Here is an 18172-nt window from a genome sequence, read left to right on the forward strand (position 1 = left end):
GCACTACACGCACCGCCCCTTTCTCGAGAAGAGAAGTTATCTCGTCTCTCAGAATGTGCGCGGAGCTCTCTTCTGTGTGAGAAAAGATAACCCCGTCGAAACGCGGAGGTTTCCTGGCAAACTGAAGCCTGTACCCCTTCATTATAGTGCGCATCACCCACTCTGGGGGCGACACAGACTGCCAGGCTGTCACGTGTGACATGAGGGAGCCCACACTCACCAGAGAATTGCTTAGGGCTGGCAATACAACCGGATTGTCCATTTGTGATACAATGGCGCCATCTAGTGGACAACCTAGGGGCGACATGTAGGGATTTTGAGGAACAACAGCACTGGGCAGAGCTTTCGCTCCCAGAGTTAGATAATTCTGTTGTTTTTGATTTTTTATTTTTGAAACACACACGGGGATAACCTTTATTGAATGTGTGAGAGGTTGATTGTGCAAACTGTGAAGAGACTGTGGTAGAGCACTTTTCAACAGTGTTAGGGCACTTTTTGACAGTGAATTTCCCCCTAGTTCTGCTCCTGGAAGCTGGGAGGGGAAATTTTGTATGGACCGCACCTGAACTTGTGACAAGTCCGTGTTGAACTGAGGTTGGGCACCCGAACGAGGGAAAAGGGGCCCTCGAGTTGAGAACTTCCTCTTTTTGGGTAAAGGGGGGGGAAAACTCAAACCTGTGTCCACTGGGCTGGCCGCCCGAAAACCTGGACAGAGAAGCCCCTGGGGCTGTGCATCAGTTATGCCTCTTCCTCTTCCCGTCCGACGGGGTAGAGTTATTGGGCTTTTTCGCTACGGCAGCAGCGAAAGACGCCTTACCCCAGGGCTTAGGAGGATGGTTGGGCTGCTGGCTGGGCTGCTGGCTGGGTGGCCTGTTGCGAGCCTTGGGTCTGGCCTGGTACGGTCGTACGGTGGCCGGGGCCTGAGGGGGCCGTGCGGGGGGCTGAAGCGGGGTGGCCTTTCTAGGCAGGCACAGTTTAAATGCCTCATCCTCCTTTTTCTTGTCATCGCACCGCTGTTGCATCAGGGCAACAGCAGGGCCGAAAAGAGCCTGGCCTGGTTCCACCGGCGCTCCTGCTATGCGGCGTTTCTCGCTGTCGGGCAGACCAGAGAGATTGAGCCAGAGGGCGCGTTCCCCCACGACGGATAAGGCCATAGAACGTCCGCCGGCTTGGACGGCCTGGCGGGCGTTGCGAAGGACCAGATCATTGACGGTGACGATCTCCTTCCACAGCGTCGGAGATTGCACGCCTTTCTCCAGGTGCAAGCTCATATCCTCCAGCAGCTCCGCCTGGTAGGCAGAGAGGAGGGAGGAAACATTGAGAGCCCGAACCGCGAGGGCCGAGGCCTTGTACGAGGCCTGGAAGACAGAAGCTGAGAAGCGGTCCATCTTACTGGGGAGAGCTGGCCTAGGGGGGGCCAGTAATCCTCCCTGCGAGGGGTTAAGGTGTCTGGCAATCGAGGGTTCGATGGTGGGAGGATCGCCCATACCACACGTTGCCATGTCCTTCACCTCTAGACCCGCTAAGCCGTGCTTAAGATCCAGCAGGTCTTTCCAGTAGTGGCGCATGTGCTTAGCGCACGCGGGGAGGACCAGCATGAGCTGCTTCCTAGGACCGGGAGGGGGCCCCAGGAGCTTGCCGTCATACACGTCCCTCTCTTGGTCAGTGGCATTCTGGAGGGCCGGCCACTCGATGCCGAGACGAGCGGCCGCTCGCTCACACACCTCGAGAAGGACCGTGTGCGGCAGTGTAGCCGAGCCGCTAACCGGGGCAGCTTGGGCGGACGGGGTGGTTTCCTCGTCGTCCGAGCCCTCAAGTATAGCGGGGTCCTCGTCCTCGCCTGAGCCGGGCGGCTCATAGTCGAGCGAGGAAGCACCGGGAAGAAATTCCTCGAGTAAACACTCAGACTGGTCGGCCCAGCTGAGAGAAGGCAAGCTCTGGGAGGCCCCCGGAGCTGCAGCTTTTTCACCTACTCCCACATCAGAATCGTACTGATCATCCGCGCTTTGGGTGGACGCAACCTTAAGTCGGCGTCGGAGAAGCTTCCTAGGCAGGGCGAGGCAATGGCTGCAGTTTTCCGGAAGTGAAAGCGCCTCTTCAGCGTGCTTAAATCCAGTGCAAACCACGCAAAAGGGATGGGTGTCCCTCGCGGCGATGAGTGAACCGCAGGCGGCAGGACATGCGCGCGACTGCGGATCAGACGGGTTAGCAGGCCCGGAGGCCATACTAGCAGCTTGTTTGTGATCCATGGGAGAGGTGAAAGCTAAGACGCAGGCGGGCAGCCTGAGCGAATCCAGGTAGCGAGCGTGGGTGGCTTGCAACCAGAAAACAATCGCAACTGAACGTAACCGATTGACAATCACGCCAGGCGGAGGCTGATCAAAAAGATATATCCTCCTGTTGACTGTAGTGAAGTCAGCGAAACACGTTGAGCAGCGAAGCAAAGAGGTCGCGAGAAGCGAATAACAACTGAGGTAAGATAGCGCGTGCTAGTGTTTTATACGCTTGGTAAGGGGTGGGTCCCTTACCGGGCATTGGTCACGCGCTTCTGTCTGTTAGGCCAGACTTGGTGCAATTGGATGCTTCTGCAGAGGTCAGGTGCGGATGCCCTTCCCATAGGTGGATCTCGAAACGAGATGATGAAAGAGAACTTGTAATCTAGAGCGCAAATGGAGACAAACGTGAAAAGACAGCACTTCTCATTATAAAAAGGCTCTAAAAGCAGCCAGGGCCGAGCATCTCTGCAAATTAATAGAAAATAACCAAAACAATCCAAGGTTTTTGTTTAGTACAGTGGCTAGATTAACAAATAAACAGACATCACCTGAACAAAATATTCCATTACAGTGGAACAGTAGAAATGACTTTATGAATTTCTTCACTGAGTAAATCAAAGGCATCAGCAATACAATTGTAAATGTACAACCTTCGACAAGAGTTTTATGATTAGGCCTCAATTATCGCCCTCAAGAACAATTACAGTGCTTTACAACTATAGGACAGGAATAGCTAAATAAACCTAGGATATCAAGTCCACTAAAGGAGGGAGAGCGTTTTCACATTTGGCTCCTAAACTCTGGAATAGCCTTCCTGATAATGTTCGGGGCTCAGACTCACTCTTCCCAGTTTAAATCTAGATTAAAGACGCATCTCTTTAGCCAAGCATTCACATAATGCATCTCATTACCTTACACTCCAGTTATATCAGATCAAATGCACATGATTATCTTTGCTTAATTTTATGAACAACAGCAACACAAATTATTTCCCATTTGTTTTTCTGTTTTATCTTGGGATGCCCCGAGAGTATGTCTGCTACAATTTGGATCCAGCCTCTTATGAAGACTTCAGATGCCTCAACACCTGTGAAGAGACTGTGCTAACTCCTGCGAGGACTTCAGATGAAGAAGCAAGCTCTGAATCAACATGCACCAATGCTACATTTTCTAAATGTAAAAAAAATCCAAATTTGTTAACATACATGTATTCATTACTTCAATGAGCTCATTGTTTATGCCTTAAATTAATACATTGTTTAAATTAATACATTATTAGTTAACTGTGTGATTTGTGTATATGTACATTTCTGAAATACATAACTTGGACACAGCTCTGAAAACAGATCACTCAAAATTGTAATGTAGACACATGCATTTTCTGTAAAGCTGCTTTGAATCTATATTTATTGTGAAAAGCGCAATACAAATACATTTTAATTGAATTTAATTAATGATTTAATGTTTAGAAAAAAATGACATCAACAAGAAACAAATCCAAGACTTATTAAAAAAAATGAAGCAAATGCACTCAGAAAGAGCCTTTCTCTATTTGCTATATTATATATTAGCAATTAGAGCTAGAAAAAAAAAAAACTATTAGTGAAATATTTTATCACTTTCCCAAGACTTTTAAGATTTTTATGATTTTTCCAGGCCAAGCAAATTGTAATTCTACTCTATTTCCCATGGGAACCCTGCAATGGCCGATCAACTTTCTTTTCTCCTAATCAAACAGATACCACAAACTCTCCGCCACTTCTGTATTCTGCCATGCACAGTGTGGTCAGTTAAGTCATTATATTTTGCTCCACTTCAATTGTACTCATATTTTAAAAGTAGAAATAAATGGTTTTATATGGGAGTCATTAGAAGAATTAGGAGAAATTTAAAATAGTGGAATATTCAGTAGAATAAATAATTGAAATAATTTAGTTATTAATGATCTAGAAATTAGAGGGAATGTGCTTTTTCATATTGGGAATGAGTACCTATGCACCCATGAGTTGTTGGGTGTACAGCGTGTGTCTGAATGAAATACAATACTATAAAGCCCTCCGAGCTAGGGTGGTTTCGGTTTATCCCAAGCAGAAATCAATTACTCCAGTATGTTTTTAGTACACACGACACCTGACCAAACAGTGCTGAGCTATGCCCCCTTCCTAAACAGCAATTACGGCTGTTGTTGCTTTCCTGTGCTGTATATTTGCACAGTCTGACGTTCACGCCCACTTGAACGGTGCTGTACAGCTCACTGCATGTGCCTTCCTGCCCGCAAATCAATAAACAGAAGCTCGTTACCACATGGAAACATGGTAACGGATTCAGAAAATCTCTTTTTTGTGTCTTTATAAATGGGATAGTTGCAACAAGTGATGTCTTTATAAACAGAGCCACCAGAAGAGTGATGGACAGCGATGAGGGAACTGCTATTACCATCAATCGACTGTTGACTGCAGCTGGTTTTGATGATCTTTGTGCAGCATAAGTTGCTTTCAGGTTATAAACTCAAAGATCCATCACACGAGAGCCCAGAGTCTTTCACTAGCACTTTTCTTAATGTTTGTGAAAAACAGATGTGGAAGGAAACAGCTTTAAATAGATATACAACAGACTATCAAAGTAACAAGTTATCAACAAGTGCAATCTTCAGAGCTGTTAAGGTTAAAATCCTTTGAACTTTCACCAAGAAACACTTTTTAGAGGTTAGGCTTATACGGGAAGTTGTATATACGAACTATAGGCGGACATAAAATACCAAAACGTATTGATGTGCCGGCCGAGAACAAAGAAGTAATAGTATGCATAGCACTGTATTTAGTATGCAGAATGCAACCTGTTTTTAACCCCACACACCCAACTGAACATAAACACTGAACAGCTGGACCTCAGGATTGCTACTACTTGTTTGTTTAACATCTATGCTGAAAAGGCAAGCATACTCATGCAGTTCACCAGAAAAATTTGCTGGTCGACAGCTGTTTTCTAATAAGCTACTCCAGGTCCAATCACATAACACTACGCTCTGGTTACCTTTAGCCACTCTTCGGCCTGTTCTTTGCTCTGTACAGCAAGCACCAGAGCATCAGCTCCCTGATGGACGATCTTCAGTTCATGCTTCTTTTTCTTGCCGTCTTTGGGAATGTGTGTGATACTGCAGCCAGACAGGACGAGCTCCATCTGTGGAGTCTGGTCTTTAGAGGACTTGTAGCACTGAGAGAAAGAGAGACATATTAGAGAAGCTATTTAGTTATAAACATTTTCCTCTGAAATCATTTTGTTTACCCACTACAACATAAGCGGAGTCAAACTAAACCGAACCGCTGAGAAATAGAGGACATGGGAAAGCGGGTCAACTATGTCACCTCTATAATCAAGCAAACTCATAGTTTTTGTCATGTGAACATATATTTAGGCACCCTTTTCAATGTGCCCTTTTACATGACATGTAGAATTAATTTTATGGAAAAGCAAACATTTTCAGGATTAAAAATAGAATTACCAATATATAAAAATTGTTTGGCTAAACATTCATTTATTTAACATTAAATGTATTAATTAATAAATTAAGTATTTTTCCTAAAATAGTAACTGTGGGGTAAAGTGTGCCAGACGCTTTGAGGTAAGCCACATCAACATATCAAATGAAATATATTTCCTCCAAATATTGGTTTATGAAAATGTTAATAATGGGTCACAATATAAGACTAGAATAGGATTGTGCATTAGTAAAATAGTCAATTGATATTTTACCCAAACATAGGGCGAATTGTATGACTTAACCACTTTTGGCTCTATTTTATGGAAGATTTTAAATTTTTTGGTTGATATATAATTAGGAGTTTTTCTGGCTTAAAGAAATGTAAAAACAAGTGGCACATCGTACCCCACTCCCCTGAGTGTTCATATCTGTGAGTGTGTGTGCTTACCAACAGTTTGTTGTCCTTTATGACACAGAGCAGTTTGGTCCACTGTCCAAAACGTTTCTTTCGCAACAGGAACGCACAGATTCGCGCATCTTTCACCAGGTCCATGGAAGCCTCCTCAGATGGCCACTGGTGACGCATCTTCTGCCCCTTCCCATCCTCCTCCTCCTCATCATATGACTCATATGAACTGCTCATGGCATCCGAGTCATAATCTGAGAATAAAGTTGGGACTCAGATTAGACGTTTTTGAAATTTCGAAAATATTCTGGTCTTTTTTAGGTCTTTTTTATGCAGCTACAGTACTGTCATAGTTCTAAAACTTTAAAGTGATATTTAAAGTGTAAATGTCCTTACTAGAGGTGATGTACTCTGGTGCTTTGCCAGGGCCTAGCGGAACAGCTTCCTCATAATAACCTTCAGGAAGAGAGGAGCTCGGCAAGGGAGGAGGCCCATTGTCTGGAGGCTTTGGGATAGAGGGAAAGAGAAAGAAAGACAGAGAAAGTGGTCAGCTCAATCATTCAGCCTCCTGGATTACTGTGGTTATTTTTAGAAATGTAAAGACAAAAAAAAAAAATCAGCTTCACTGGTTCCAATGAATCCAATCTAATAATATCAAACCTTCTCAAGGCATCATCCATCTCATCTGAAGTTCAACTGTTCATACTGCACTAAGATCTCTGACATCATAGTGGGGCCGACATAAACCAATCAAAGGCCTACGGTTTTAATCTTTGCCAAAAGGAAAAAGGGAATGTTTACAAACAAAACTGTCAGAGAAAGAAAAAAGAGAGACTTTATGGTAAAAGAGCAGCTGGTCATGATAAGTAGAAGAAAGAAAAGGTTTGAAGCTAATTTTTGAAACACAAACAACACAAACAAACCAAAAATAGGAAACTAGCTGCAGAATAGAAAGCAGAGTAAGCTACAGATCAGAAAGATGTAAATCATAAGGCTACCCAGCAAGTTCTGGAAAAGAGTTCAGGGAGGCGCAGCAATAGAAGTGTGGGCACCTTACTAAACGTAAGCCATTCAGCCAAATTTCTCTGTCTGTGTTTAAACAAAAACAGCTGTAGTATATACCAGTAGGTACACCGGTAACACTTTACAATAAGGTTTCATTAATTAACCTTAGTTAATTAAACTTAGTTAGTTAAACCTTAGATAATGTTAATTTCAACATTTACTAATACATTATTACAATCAAATGTTGTATTTGTTAACATTAGTTAATGCACTGTGAATGAACATGAACAAACAATGAACAGCTGGATTTTTATTAACTAACTAGTACTGTAATGACTAATGTTACCAAAGAGACCTTATTGTAAAGTGTTACCTAACAGAGTATCACTCAGTTAGTTTGTTGAAATATAGATTATGTTCCAAATCCAGTGTGCTGCCTACGCAGGCAGCATTTTACATCATCACAGACAAGCTCCTGATGCCAAGACAGTACGAAAATGTAGGTGGCATAATTATCCTGCCCTCTAAGAAACTTTCTTTTGGCCAAATTGCTAGGGCAAATTGCATAATGCACTGCAATGAGGTCAAAGAAAAAATCCACCCAAGATGGCGTGGCTTGTACGAAAAATCTTACAAATATAAACAATTATAAATATAATTAAAGGGAGGGTAGGTGATTTGATCCAGAATTTTTTTTTTTTTGTTATGCTTGTTGAAACTATTCACATCTTCTTAGTTAAGTGGTCTAAATGTATTTATATGTAAATCACCTGTGGAAGGAGTAGGGCCATAAAATGTTTGTTCTATCATTACATACGGTCCAAATGCAATGATACAATGACCTACATGCCTGTCAACATCTGTGTTTTCATACCTCAGTGCACCCTGCTCGCACAGAAGTCACGTCATCAGCGCGTTTCATGCTTGAGTTAGACAGACGTCAGTCACCGAGCAACGCAACCGAAACTCCAGCCGCCTTTTACAGATCCTCCTGAACCAAAACAACGAGCTTATGCTGCGTTCACATCATAACTACTGTAATTTGGAAGAGATGGAAACCCGTGACATCATACTTAGAGCGGTTCGTGACTAGAATTTATGCATTTCAATGGAAACACCATCAACGTCAAAATGAATCTGCATCAGTCAGGTGGTACAGGTCAGTGCTCTTTAAGTTGTTTTTTGTTCATTATTATTGTAATGTTATGTGCTTTGAGACATAAGGTAGTTTAACGCCGTCTCTCGTGACACGTTTGTTTGCTCCCTGCTGTACGGGTTCAAGTGTTTTGAAGGAGGTGTGGCTTTGGAGATGCTCTTAAGGGAGGGTAGGATCCGAAAATCGCCTACCCTATCTATTTTACTATGAAAAAAAATAGAAATACAAAAATTGTTTGCATATGTATTTTCATTCTTATTAAAGTGACACAATGAATAAAGAGTTTCTGTGTATGCAGGGGATTAAAATTCTGACAACTGTTGTGCATTCACATACTTTTAGGATGAAATCTATGTTAAGTTTCTACACTAGGCCCCTGGTGTCTATAACCAATGAGCACACTATAGAACCTCATTAGTGAGTGAGAGGGATTGTTTAAAAGAAAGAAAAAGAAAAAAGGAGATTGTGTGTATATAAGCGCAAATGAGCGTGCATGTGTGAGTTACAATGTGTTTAAGACTGTCTGATTTGGGCCTTGGTTGGTCGGGCCCAGTTGGCAGCACATGTGACAACCTGGTGTTGTCATTACGACACAGGCCCTCCAGAGCCTCCCTCATTTCCCAGGCTGCATGCAAACAATTATGGTTGATGACAAACTCATATAAACGCTTTTAATTTTCCTTTTTTCCCCTGTAACCCATGGAGAGTCTGTCTTTCTTTCTTTTTCTTTCATTTCAGTTAACAGAAAGTACCGCTATTTTCCAGTGCTTTTCAGGTGGGGGGAATTACAACGCATTTTAAGAGACCAAAGGACCAATGTTCACAGTTGCCACCTGGCACACTTTATCACCATGGTAACCTCAATATAGTAGAATAGTAACACAGAACATGAACAACTATTTACATTACAAACACTGCAAAAGGACTGCTCATGGAAATATACTGTATAAGGAAAGTTAAAACAGACGGGAAAGAACAGTACAAAAGATGTTTTCTCAAGCTTTCATTGGTGCTGCTGAGTGTTTTACTCCAATTTCCTTTTAGGAAGTAACTGCAAGACCTTCTACGTTCAGATATTCCCAATAAACAGCATAGGTTAATGCTTTTTAGGCAATTTATGTCAGCCAGAAAGGCATTTTTCAGCATGGCCTAAATTTGCTAATTCCTCCCTTAAGTATATTACAGTATATAACAAAAAAAATTGATTGTGTGTTGGGCTGAACTCAGTATTTACTCTGGCTCCTTAGGGTTTTCGTTCACGTGTGTAATCAAAACTACAATAGAAACTGTAATATTTTAGTGTGACCTCCTGGCACATTTGAGAAGGGTGTGTTTGACGTCTGAGGTAGAGGAGGATACTTTATCTCAGTGCTAGTCATTACAACTTGGCTTTAAATATAATGAAGACCAGAACATGTAAAATCCACATAAGGTCATCATCTGTGTGGGTGGTTAATAGTGTACATACTGTCTGTAAATGTACATCTGCAGAAATGCATGTCCAAAACAAGACCTAGCTGCTCATTTCTTCTTCTGCTCTTTTGCTCTAATTGTTCCTGTGTTTTCCCTGACCTACTTTTAATAATGCTACAGAAACACCCTGTATTTTACAGTACCATTCAAAAGTTTAGGGTCAATATGTTTTTTTTTAATGAAATTAATACTTTTATTAAGCAAGCATTAAATTGATCAAAAGTGACAGTAAAGACATTTATAATGTACCAAAAGATTATCTCAAATAAATAGTGTTTTGTTAACTCTTGAAGTGTTTGGCATATGACAGTGTTGATTTGGTCTTGGCAGAATAGATCTGCTATGCTGCTGCTGCTTTTATCGCTGCTGCTGCAGATCAAGTACGGGACTTGCTACTGCCAATACATACACGACACGCTGCTGTGAGCAAGTAGGACATGCTGCTGCTGTACAATATAACGTATATGAATTATCTGTACCAGATCTATACAGGTGGAGCTGGGGAAGGTGGAGGGTTTCTGAAAGCACGCTGCACTACTAAGGCAGATGCTAACCAAGTATTTTTTTAAAGTTGAGCATGTTTTTAATTGGCTACTGATACAGCAGGAATCAATCAGCTGCGCCCTATAAAGAAAGATGTGATTGCAAGCACGTTGAGTTAAGGACCTATTAGCCTGTGCCATGTTGAGTTTTATGAAAGAACTTTGTATTTGTTTTGAACTTTCTATTCATCAAAGAATACAAAAAAAAAATGTATCATGGTGTCACACGGTGACACAAATATTGTGATGTAAAAATATTAAGCAGCACAACTTTTTTGATAATAAGATATGTTTAAGCAACAAATCATATTAGAATGATGTCTGAAGGATCAGGTGACACTGAAGACTGCAGTAATGATGCTGAAAATTTAGCTTTGCCATCACAGAAATAAATTATATTTTAAAATATATATATATAAAAAAAAAGAATTTAATTGTAATAATATTACACAATTTAAAAAAAAAAATACTTTTTTAAATAAATGCAGCCTTGGTGAGCATAAGAGAATTCTTTCAAAAACATTAAAAAAATCTTACTGACCTCAAACTTTTGAACAGTACTGTACATTGTAGAAAAGTGGGCGAAATTCAATGAAATATGGAAAACCAAAAGGGCAAAGAGCGTTTTTTCTTTTATGGTTGTCATTTCCAGTCTAAAAGTTTCCCAAATACAGAAGTGCTATTTATCAGTTCCTTCCGTCCCATCAAGCCTTAAACTGCTCAACTAAACAAAGAAGACGGCTGTGTTACTGCCTGTTATGGTTTCGGTTCATCGGGGCATCTAAGCCCGGAGGGAGGACAGAATTCCAGGCAAAAACTGCAGTATGAAGAGCCTTGCTGAAGCAGCGTTCCGTACCAAAGCCGCCCAAGTATTTTTAGGCATAGTTCCACCTCTGGTCTGAGCTGGAAATCTGTATGAAGCATATCTGCACCTAGAAGAAGAAAAAAAAGTGCACTTCCACCCATTCATGCAACATCTAGTCCATCAATAAGTCTGTGCTTATGTATAAAGATACATACTTGACCTACATTTCAAGAAAGAGCTCCAAACTTCACACTCCCTTTCCAGACCATTTCACTTCACAACATAGTGTATAGTGTTATTGTGCGGTCTGTGATAAGTCTGAGTAGTAACAGACGTCTGGGCCTGTCTGGGTCTATTGTATTGGGACTGCAGTGCAGGTTAGCCAGAAAAATGCACTCAATCAATAATTCAATATTTTAACCTTCATATTTCCTCTTTTGGCCGCCTTGATATGCAGTGTATTCATGCACACACTTGAGCAGAATTCATGCACAACAACTCAATGTCCCTTACACACACATTCACGCAGTGGAGTTGGGAGGTTTGTGTCCCTACAAATGGTTTTCCATGTGTTTTGGAGAATCTTTTCATTCTCGACTGGTTCTTCAAAGAAACTTTCCAGCAGTCCCATACAAAAAGCAGCTGAATAACTGAAAGCTCATTTTCCCGAATGAAATGACTATATAAACTGTCACTTGCTATAACCTATAAAAGATGTTCGGAAGGGTAAAAATCACCATCTGTATTGGTATTTCCATGGCAACGAACAAAATGCATTGTAGTGCATGAATCATAATTCATTTTCCTCCTTTTGTCCATGACACAATGAGGGATTAGGTCATTGCATTCCAGACTGCGTTTAACCCTCCTTAAAAGGGAGGTGGTGGTGGTGGGGGGGTACAGTAGAGCCCTTCGCTTTAGCACAACTGAATCTTAGGATGTCCATCGTTTGCACTGTGGGCCTAAAAAGAGAAAACATCAATTCAAAAGTACCTGATTCTCCTGCTATGATGGACTATTGTCATTAACTTTGGGAGATTCACTGTGAGAACAAGAGATAGAGGGAAAACAGGAAGATAAAAATGGCCTAAAATTAAGGGGAGGTTCTTTAATAACAGACTCCCCTATGGGTTACAAAAGTGCAGACAGATAATGAGTTTGTCTGTGTCTGTGTTCATTAGTATGACATTGTTGGGGTGCAGATTTGGAGGCTGGGGGATGCTGGTGGGGAGGAGCAGAAGCCAACATCAACACAGATGGAAGTCATCATTGTCCCAGCGGAGTCTGTTATGGTTTCCCCATATTCTCTTACACATACTCTCTCTGCACAGCTACGAATGGCAGGATGTACTGTAAGTCGATGACTGAAGAAAGTGTACCATGGACTTACCTAGTCCATGACAGAATCTAATGTTTAATGATATATGGCAGTGTTGTCTTTGAACTCACTGTGCATGATGGGGTGGGAGGGTTGCATCATCATGTCTCTTTGTATTTTCAGCTTCTCAGCATTACGTTTTTTTAAGATGGCGTGTCAAAAAACAATGCGTTCTGTTCCATTTAAATGCATTCTGCCTACTCATTTTAAAAGGATGAATGTGCCCTGAACAGAAACAGCACTCAACACTCGTACTAGAAGAAGTCTAGAGATGTAAAATACAAAGAGATTTGATTGAGCCACCAAAAAGAATGCTGTATGTTCTTTTTTAACTTATTAGACCACCCAATTGCCACCTAGACAACAACTTCTCTAACTATAAGTGTACTGCACTGCTGATGGGCCTCTTTACAACTGGTTACTTCATGCGTTTTCTCTGATCAGATAGCTATCCCATCGTGAAAAGATCAGGTGTAAATGCCCTCCAAAATGCTTTCGAAATGCTTTTTTTCGATCACTCAAACCACTTCAGGAGGTGGTCTGAGACGCATTCCAGCTGAAACTGGACTAGTCTAAATGCATCTGGTTGTTGAAACCACATACTTTATGTATTATGTAATTTTACTCCTCCTTAAAATTGTAAAAACAATAAACATGTGAGAGCGTGTTATAGGCTATGACATCTAATACCCAGATATGACAGCGCTATTGCAACTGAGAATCTCTTCAGCAAGCCGCCGCGCAAAATAACGCAAATAAAACTAAAAGTGAGTTGGAGATGCTCAACACAATCATCTTCATTAAAAAAAGTAGTGTGACTAAATAATCTTACCAGTTCTGATGCCAGTTCTGATAAAAAAAGACCGATATAAGACCATATTCTACATATTAATCTATTCATTAAATGCACAAATTTAATTTAAAACAACAGAAATTAGATATATAAAATGGAAAAATGGCACAATGACAATTTAATTTTAAAATAATTAACTTAATTTTAATTTAATTAAACCACCTGAAAGCACTCTATGTATGAATGATATATGCTACAGTATTGATAATTACTGATGAAACTAGCCATACAATTATAATAAATAAATAAAACTTGAACAGGAAAAAAAAAAAAAACTGGATTTTGCTAACTACAACGTTTGCCACTGTGGGCCCTGAAAGAGAAATCATCTTTCCAAAAGTGTCGGATTCTATGACGGAATCTTGATATAAACGGTCACTGGTATAGCATTTTGGGCGAAGAAGCTTTTACATTTAAAAAGTTTCTGTATAGTGGGTTTTGGAAAAAAGTAGTAAAAAAGTAGGCTAAAGTTACGCAATTTTCATTCACAAGTATTGTTGTCACTCCAAAAAGGGCTATTGAAACTGTGCATGCATGTGCACGTAAGCATAACTCTCACTTGTCTTTAAGTAATAGTAACTATTGGTTGAAAGAACTAAACTGGTATTTAGCAAGCACTATTCATGAACAAAGTCAGAAATTCCTCCCCTGGGTTCATTATAGTACATGTACAGGGAAGTTTTGCAGTAAATTTGCTGCCAAACATTTAGAAACCCAAAGCCACAGAGTTCAATTCAACACAAACACACACACGCACAGAAAGTCTCCAGACAAGATTCTCCCCCTTGCGTACTGTGGCGTCTGCTGTCCTATCCACGGCCCTATCTCACCACCCACATGCCCAGCTTCAGTCCCTTTCCTTCAATTTCTACGTTTTTTCCCGATGTGGTTTTGACCACTTGGGCCATAGAAGGCTTTAGTCAAACACACATACACACACACACTGAAAGTGCAGAATTAGGTCTGGCAGGAATATGACAACGAGTCAGTTTATAAACCTCGCTCACTGACGCAATACTAAATCATCACATAGCTGGAGAGAGAGAGAGAGAGAGAGAGAAATGGAATGAAGAGGATGGAGCAGAGGGTGTGGTTGATGGAGAGCAGGAATAAGAAAAACTAAACAGCGCAATGGAAAAGAAAAAAACAATGGGCGACTTTCGTGTTCTGCCTTTCCTCGGGCAGGTTTTGCACAGGCAGAGGTCCGAGCTTGGACTGTAGTAAATGGATATTTCTCTTCCCTCATCTCAGTCTACAGTCCCACAATCCCCTGCCCGCTCACACCTTCCGGGAACGGGAACAGTCGCCCCCCCTCACACACACCGGGGTTATGCACGGATGGCTGAGGTAGGAAAGGATGTTTCGAATTATACTGTAAAGTGCTGAGTGTGTAAAGGGTGAACTGAAAAACAAGGTGCTGGGATGTGTGCGTTTGAGAATGACCAACAGCGACCCATGAACACCTGCTATTTATCACAAGCATCTGCTGCTGCCCTCCAACAAAGATGATTGTTATTCTTAGTGTCACACACACGCCAGCAAATACATGCGCGCAGGCGTAATCTGTTTCACATGTGACGGATGAGACCACATCAGGGTCGTGTGTCGGTAACTATGAGGTCATGTGACAGAAAGCGAAGTGATGTGAACACTTCCTGCTGCTGTTTTACAGAGCTCATAAAAAACACTGAGCACTTCACAAAAAGAGACCATCAAACCACCAGCCAGTGGCAGTCAGGGTTCAGACGACATCACTTCCAAATATAGGACAATGCTATTTTTGTTTCTGGAATGCTAAAACAAGCTTAGAAAAACCCTAAACTCACTGTAAAAACCAAAGTTTTCCCTGTTTACTTTTAGTTTAATAGAGCTGGGCAGTATATTGAATAAATGGTAACACTCTACAGTAATGTTTCATTTATTAACATAAGTTAACATGAACTAACAATGAACAATACTTACACAGCATTTATTAGTTTATCTTAGTAAATGTTAATTTCAATATTTATTAATACATTTGTTAACATTAGTTAATGCATTGTGCAACTAATATGAACAAAACAATTAACAATAATAATATTTTAATAGTATTAACAAAGATTAATAAATGCTTTGAAAAACATATTGCTCATTGTCCGTTCGAGTTAGCTAATGCATTAACTACTGTTAACTAATGAAATCTTATTGTAAAAAGTTACCGAATAAGGACTATGACAACTTTGGTGGCAAAAATAAATTAATCACATCACAATAATACCACAGTTTTAAAGGGATAGTTCACCCAAAAATGAGAATTCTGTCATCATTTACTCTCCCTCAAGTTGTTCCAAACCTGTATGACTTTCTTTCTTCTGCTGAACACAAAAGAAGATATTTTGAAGAAAGTCGGTAACCAAACGACTGATGAACTCCATTGACTTCCATAGTAGGAAAAAAATACTATGGATGTCAATGGGGACCAGCAACTGTTTAATTACCAACCTTCTTTAAAATATCTTCTTTTGTGTTTAGCAAAAGAAAGGAAATCATACAGGTTTGGAACAACTTGAGGGAGAGTAAATGATGACAGAATTTTCATTTTTGGGTGAACTATCCCTTTAATGTACATCATTTGGTCACTAGGTTTCCAAAAGACTCTCATTAGATTACTTTCCAAATCCTGCCGTGAGTACGATTTTTTAAAAACAAATATAATACATTTATTCAGCAAGGATGCATTAAATAGATCAAAAGTGACAGTAAAGAATATAATAGTTGCTATGTTTATTGTAATAATATGCACATCTTACCATCCAGGGGTGAGGAATCTCTGGTAGGGGCATCTGAGGAGGGGCCGGGAGAGAGGTGTGTATCTCTGTCTTACATGAAGGCTCTGAGAGAAAAACAAATTGATGCAGATATTAAGTAGACATGAGTCATGATGATGAAGCAACATGGTGCGGTGTGAAGAGTTCATCTGAAGTCAAAGGTGAAACGAGCAGCTACAGTGGGTTTGTGCTTACCTCTAGTGGCTAGAACTCTGTGTAGGATGTTTAATATTTGCTGTTTCTTCTCTCTCACTCCAGCAGTTAAATACTCTCTGTCTAACAACTCCAGAAAGACCCGCAACTCTGCCAACAACTCCTCCATCGCTGAAAAAAAAACATACAATCAGATATTCAATAAGGAAAATAAGAGCACAAGTTTGAGGCATTACATCTTCTGCTTTGTTGATTTTCTCCTATTGACACTGTAAAGATGGGCCGTCAGCATTGCTCTGCCCTGAGATGCTGGCTGGCATCTCGTAAAAGCGGTGAATTATAGGTATCTGTTGGCTCGGCACCTGAGGAATATCAAAGGCTATCAAATGTGAATTGCAGCCCTGGAAAATCAGAGGTCTATAAAACAGCATTTCAATGGGCTCGGGCCCATACAAACACATAGCTGAAGGTTTACATAAGGCGCTCGGCTGCTGTAGGGACAGTTTCTTGACGTAAAACAGAGAATAGAGCTCACTGATTAGTGTGTGCTATGAAATGAATTGTGTATAGTGAATTGAGCGTGTCACTGTATGACTGCTGGTCTAGATTCCAGCCATCAAGACTGCCGCTGCACAAACATCTGGATATTTTTTAGGTTGGCTATAGTTCATTTGAATGCAGGTATTACCCTTTAAAGTCCCTCCTTCAAGTACGCACAAATCAAATTTGTTTTCTTTCTATTAAATATTTGAAATGTCTTTAAAGGGATACACAAGACAATTGTTGAAGTTGGAAAATATGGACCAAATACTTTATCTCTGTTTATAGTATATCTGTATTTTCTAACAAAATGGGTTAAATGTTTAGTTTTACAATACCCCATTACAATTGTCCCTTTACTGTTAGTGCTCTAATAAAAGCGATTGTGTTAAGTGCAGAATTTTAAACCTGCATTTAACATCCAACAACAAATAATTTAGCAAAATGTATATTTCAGAAACAATTATTGTGCTCCAATTATTTTGCATCTGTTTGACGTATACATGCACATGTCGGCACTCCATCAGTGAAGTCTGTGAAGTTTAACAGAGACTGTCAGAATGAGCCTTTATGCAAAATGGAAATACTCATGTGACTTTCTAACATTTAGATAAGCATACAACCATTATATATAAGTTATGAACTGAGGAAAGCGAGCCTCAAATGCATTAAACAGTAGGCTACATGCATCTAACAGGAGGGTAGTCGATTTAAGCTACAAGTTTAGGAAGCACGCAACCTCATAAGCACCCTGTGTCCTCCACAACATCAATGTTTATCCATATAAAGTCTCATATCTCATTTAAAAATATATCAATATATCTTACATAAGTCGATATACAGTCCAGCCCTAACAATTAGGCTATTCGAAAAAAGTAGAAAGTTTATGAACATTTTTCATGCGTCATAGTTAAACTGACTGCCCAAGCATGATTGATTTAGGAAGACATTATGGTGTCCTTTCGTATATAAGGACATCTAATTTAATCATTGGAGTTCTTCTTGTTTTACTGGATAATTCAAATCACATGTTCTTGTGTTCGACTGAATAGACATTTCCTCACAGTATGTGTTTGAATTGCTCCTCTGTTACTGTTGACCACAGTCTACCATCGTACTGCAACAGGACAACACACTTAAAGGAGAACTCCGGTCAATTTTAACATTGAGCTCATTTTTTTGTACATTTGGAGTGCTGTCAATACAGAGAACAACGACAAAAATCGGTGTTGCCTACACCGAGTAATTCTATTTTTAAAATTTGCACCCTGTTGACTTCAATGGGGCAAGTACTAAA

The 18172-nt window shown here is 40.5% G+C and overlaps 1 protein-coding gene across 2 annotated transcripts in view; it reads right to left on the reverse strand.

The window, feature by feature from the left end:
• The window catches only part of afap1 (actin filament associated protein 1), a 60546-nt gene that overhangs the window by 15976 nt on the left and 26398 nt on the right, over positions 1-18172 (reverse strand). For both annotated transcript variants that reach the window (XM_081392500.1, XM_081392499.1), the window contains exons 2-6: positions 16378-16506; positions 16165-16247; positions 6560-6668; positions 6206-6417; positions 5310-5489 (exon numbers count right to left, since the gene is read on the reverse strand). In XM_081392500.1, coding sequence (XP_081248626.1) covers positions 5310-5489; positions 6206-6417; positions 6560-6668; positions 16165-16247; positions 16378-16506 — 713 coding nt within the window. The remainder of the gene's footprint in view (positions 1-5309; positions 5490-6205; positions 6418-6559; positions 6669-16164; positions 16248-16377; positions 16507-18172) is intronic.

Source organism: Scardinius erythrophthalmus (assembly GCF_964197995.2).
Source record: "Scardinius erythrophthalmus genome assembly, chromosome: 18".
NCBI classification, from domain to species: Eukaryota; Metazoa; Chordata; class Actinopteri; order Cypriniformes; family Leuciscidae; genus Scardinius; species Scardinius erythrophthalmus.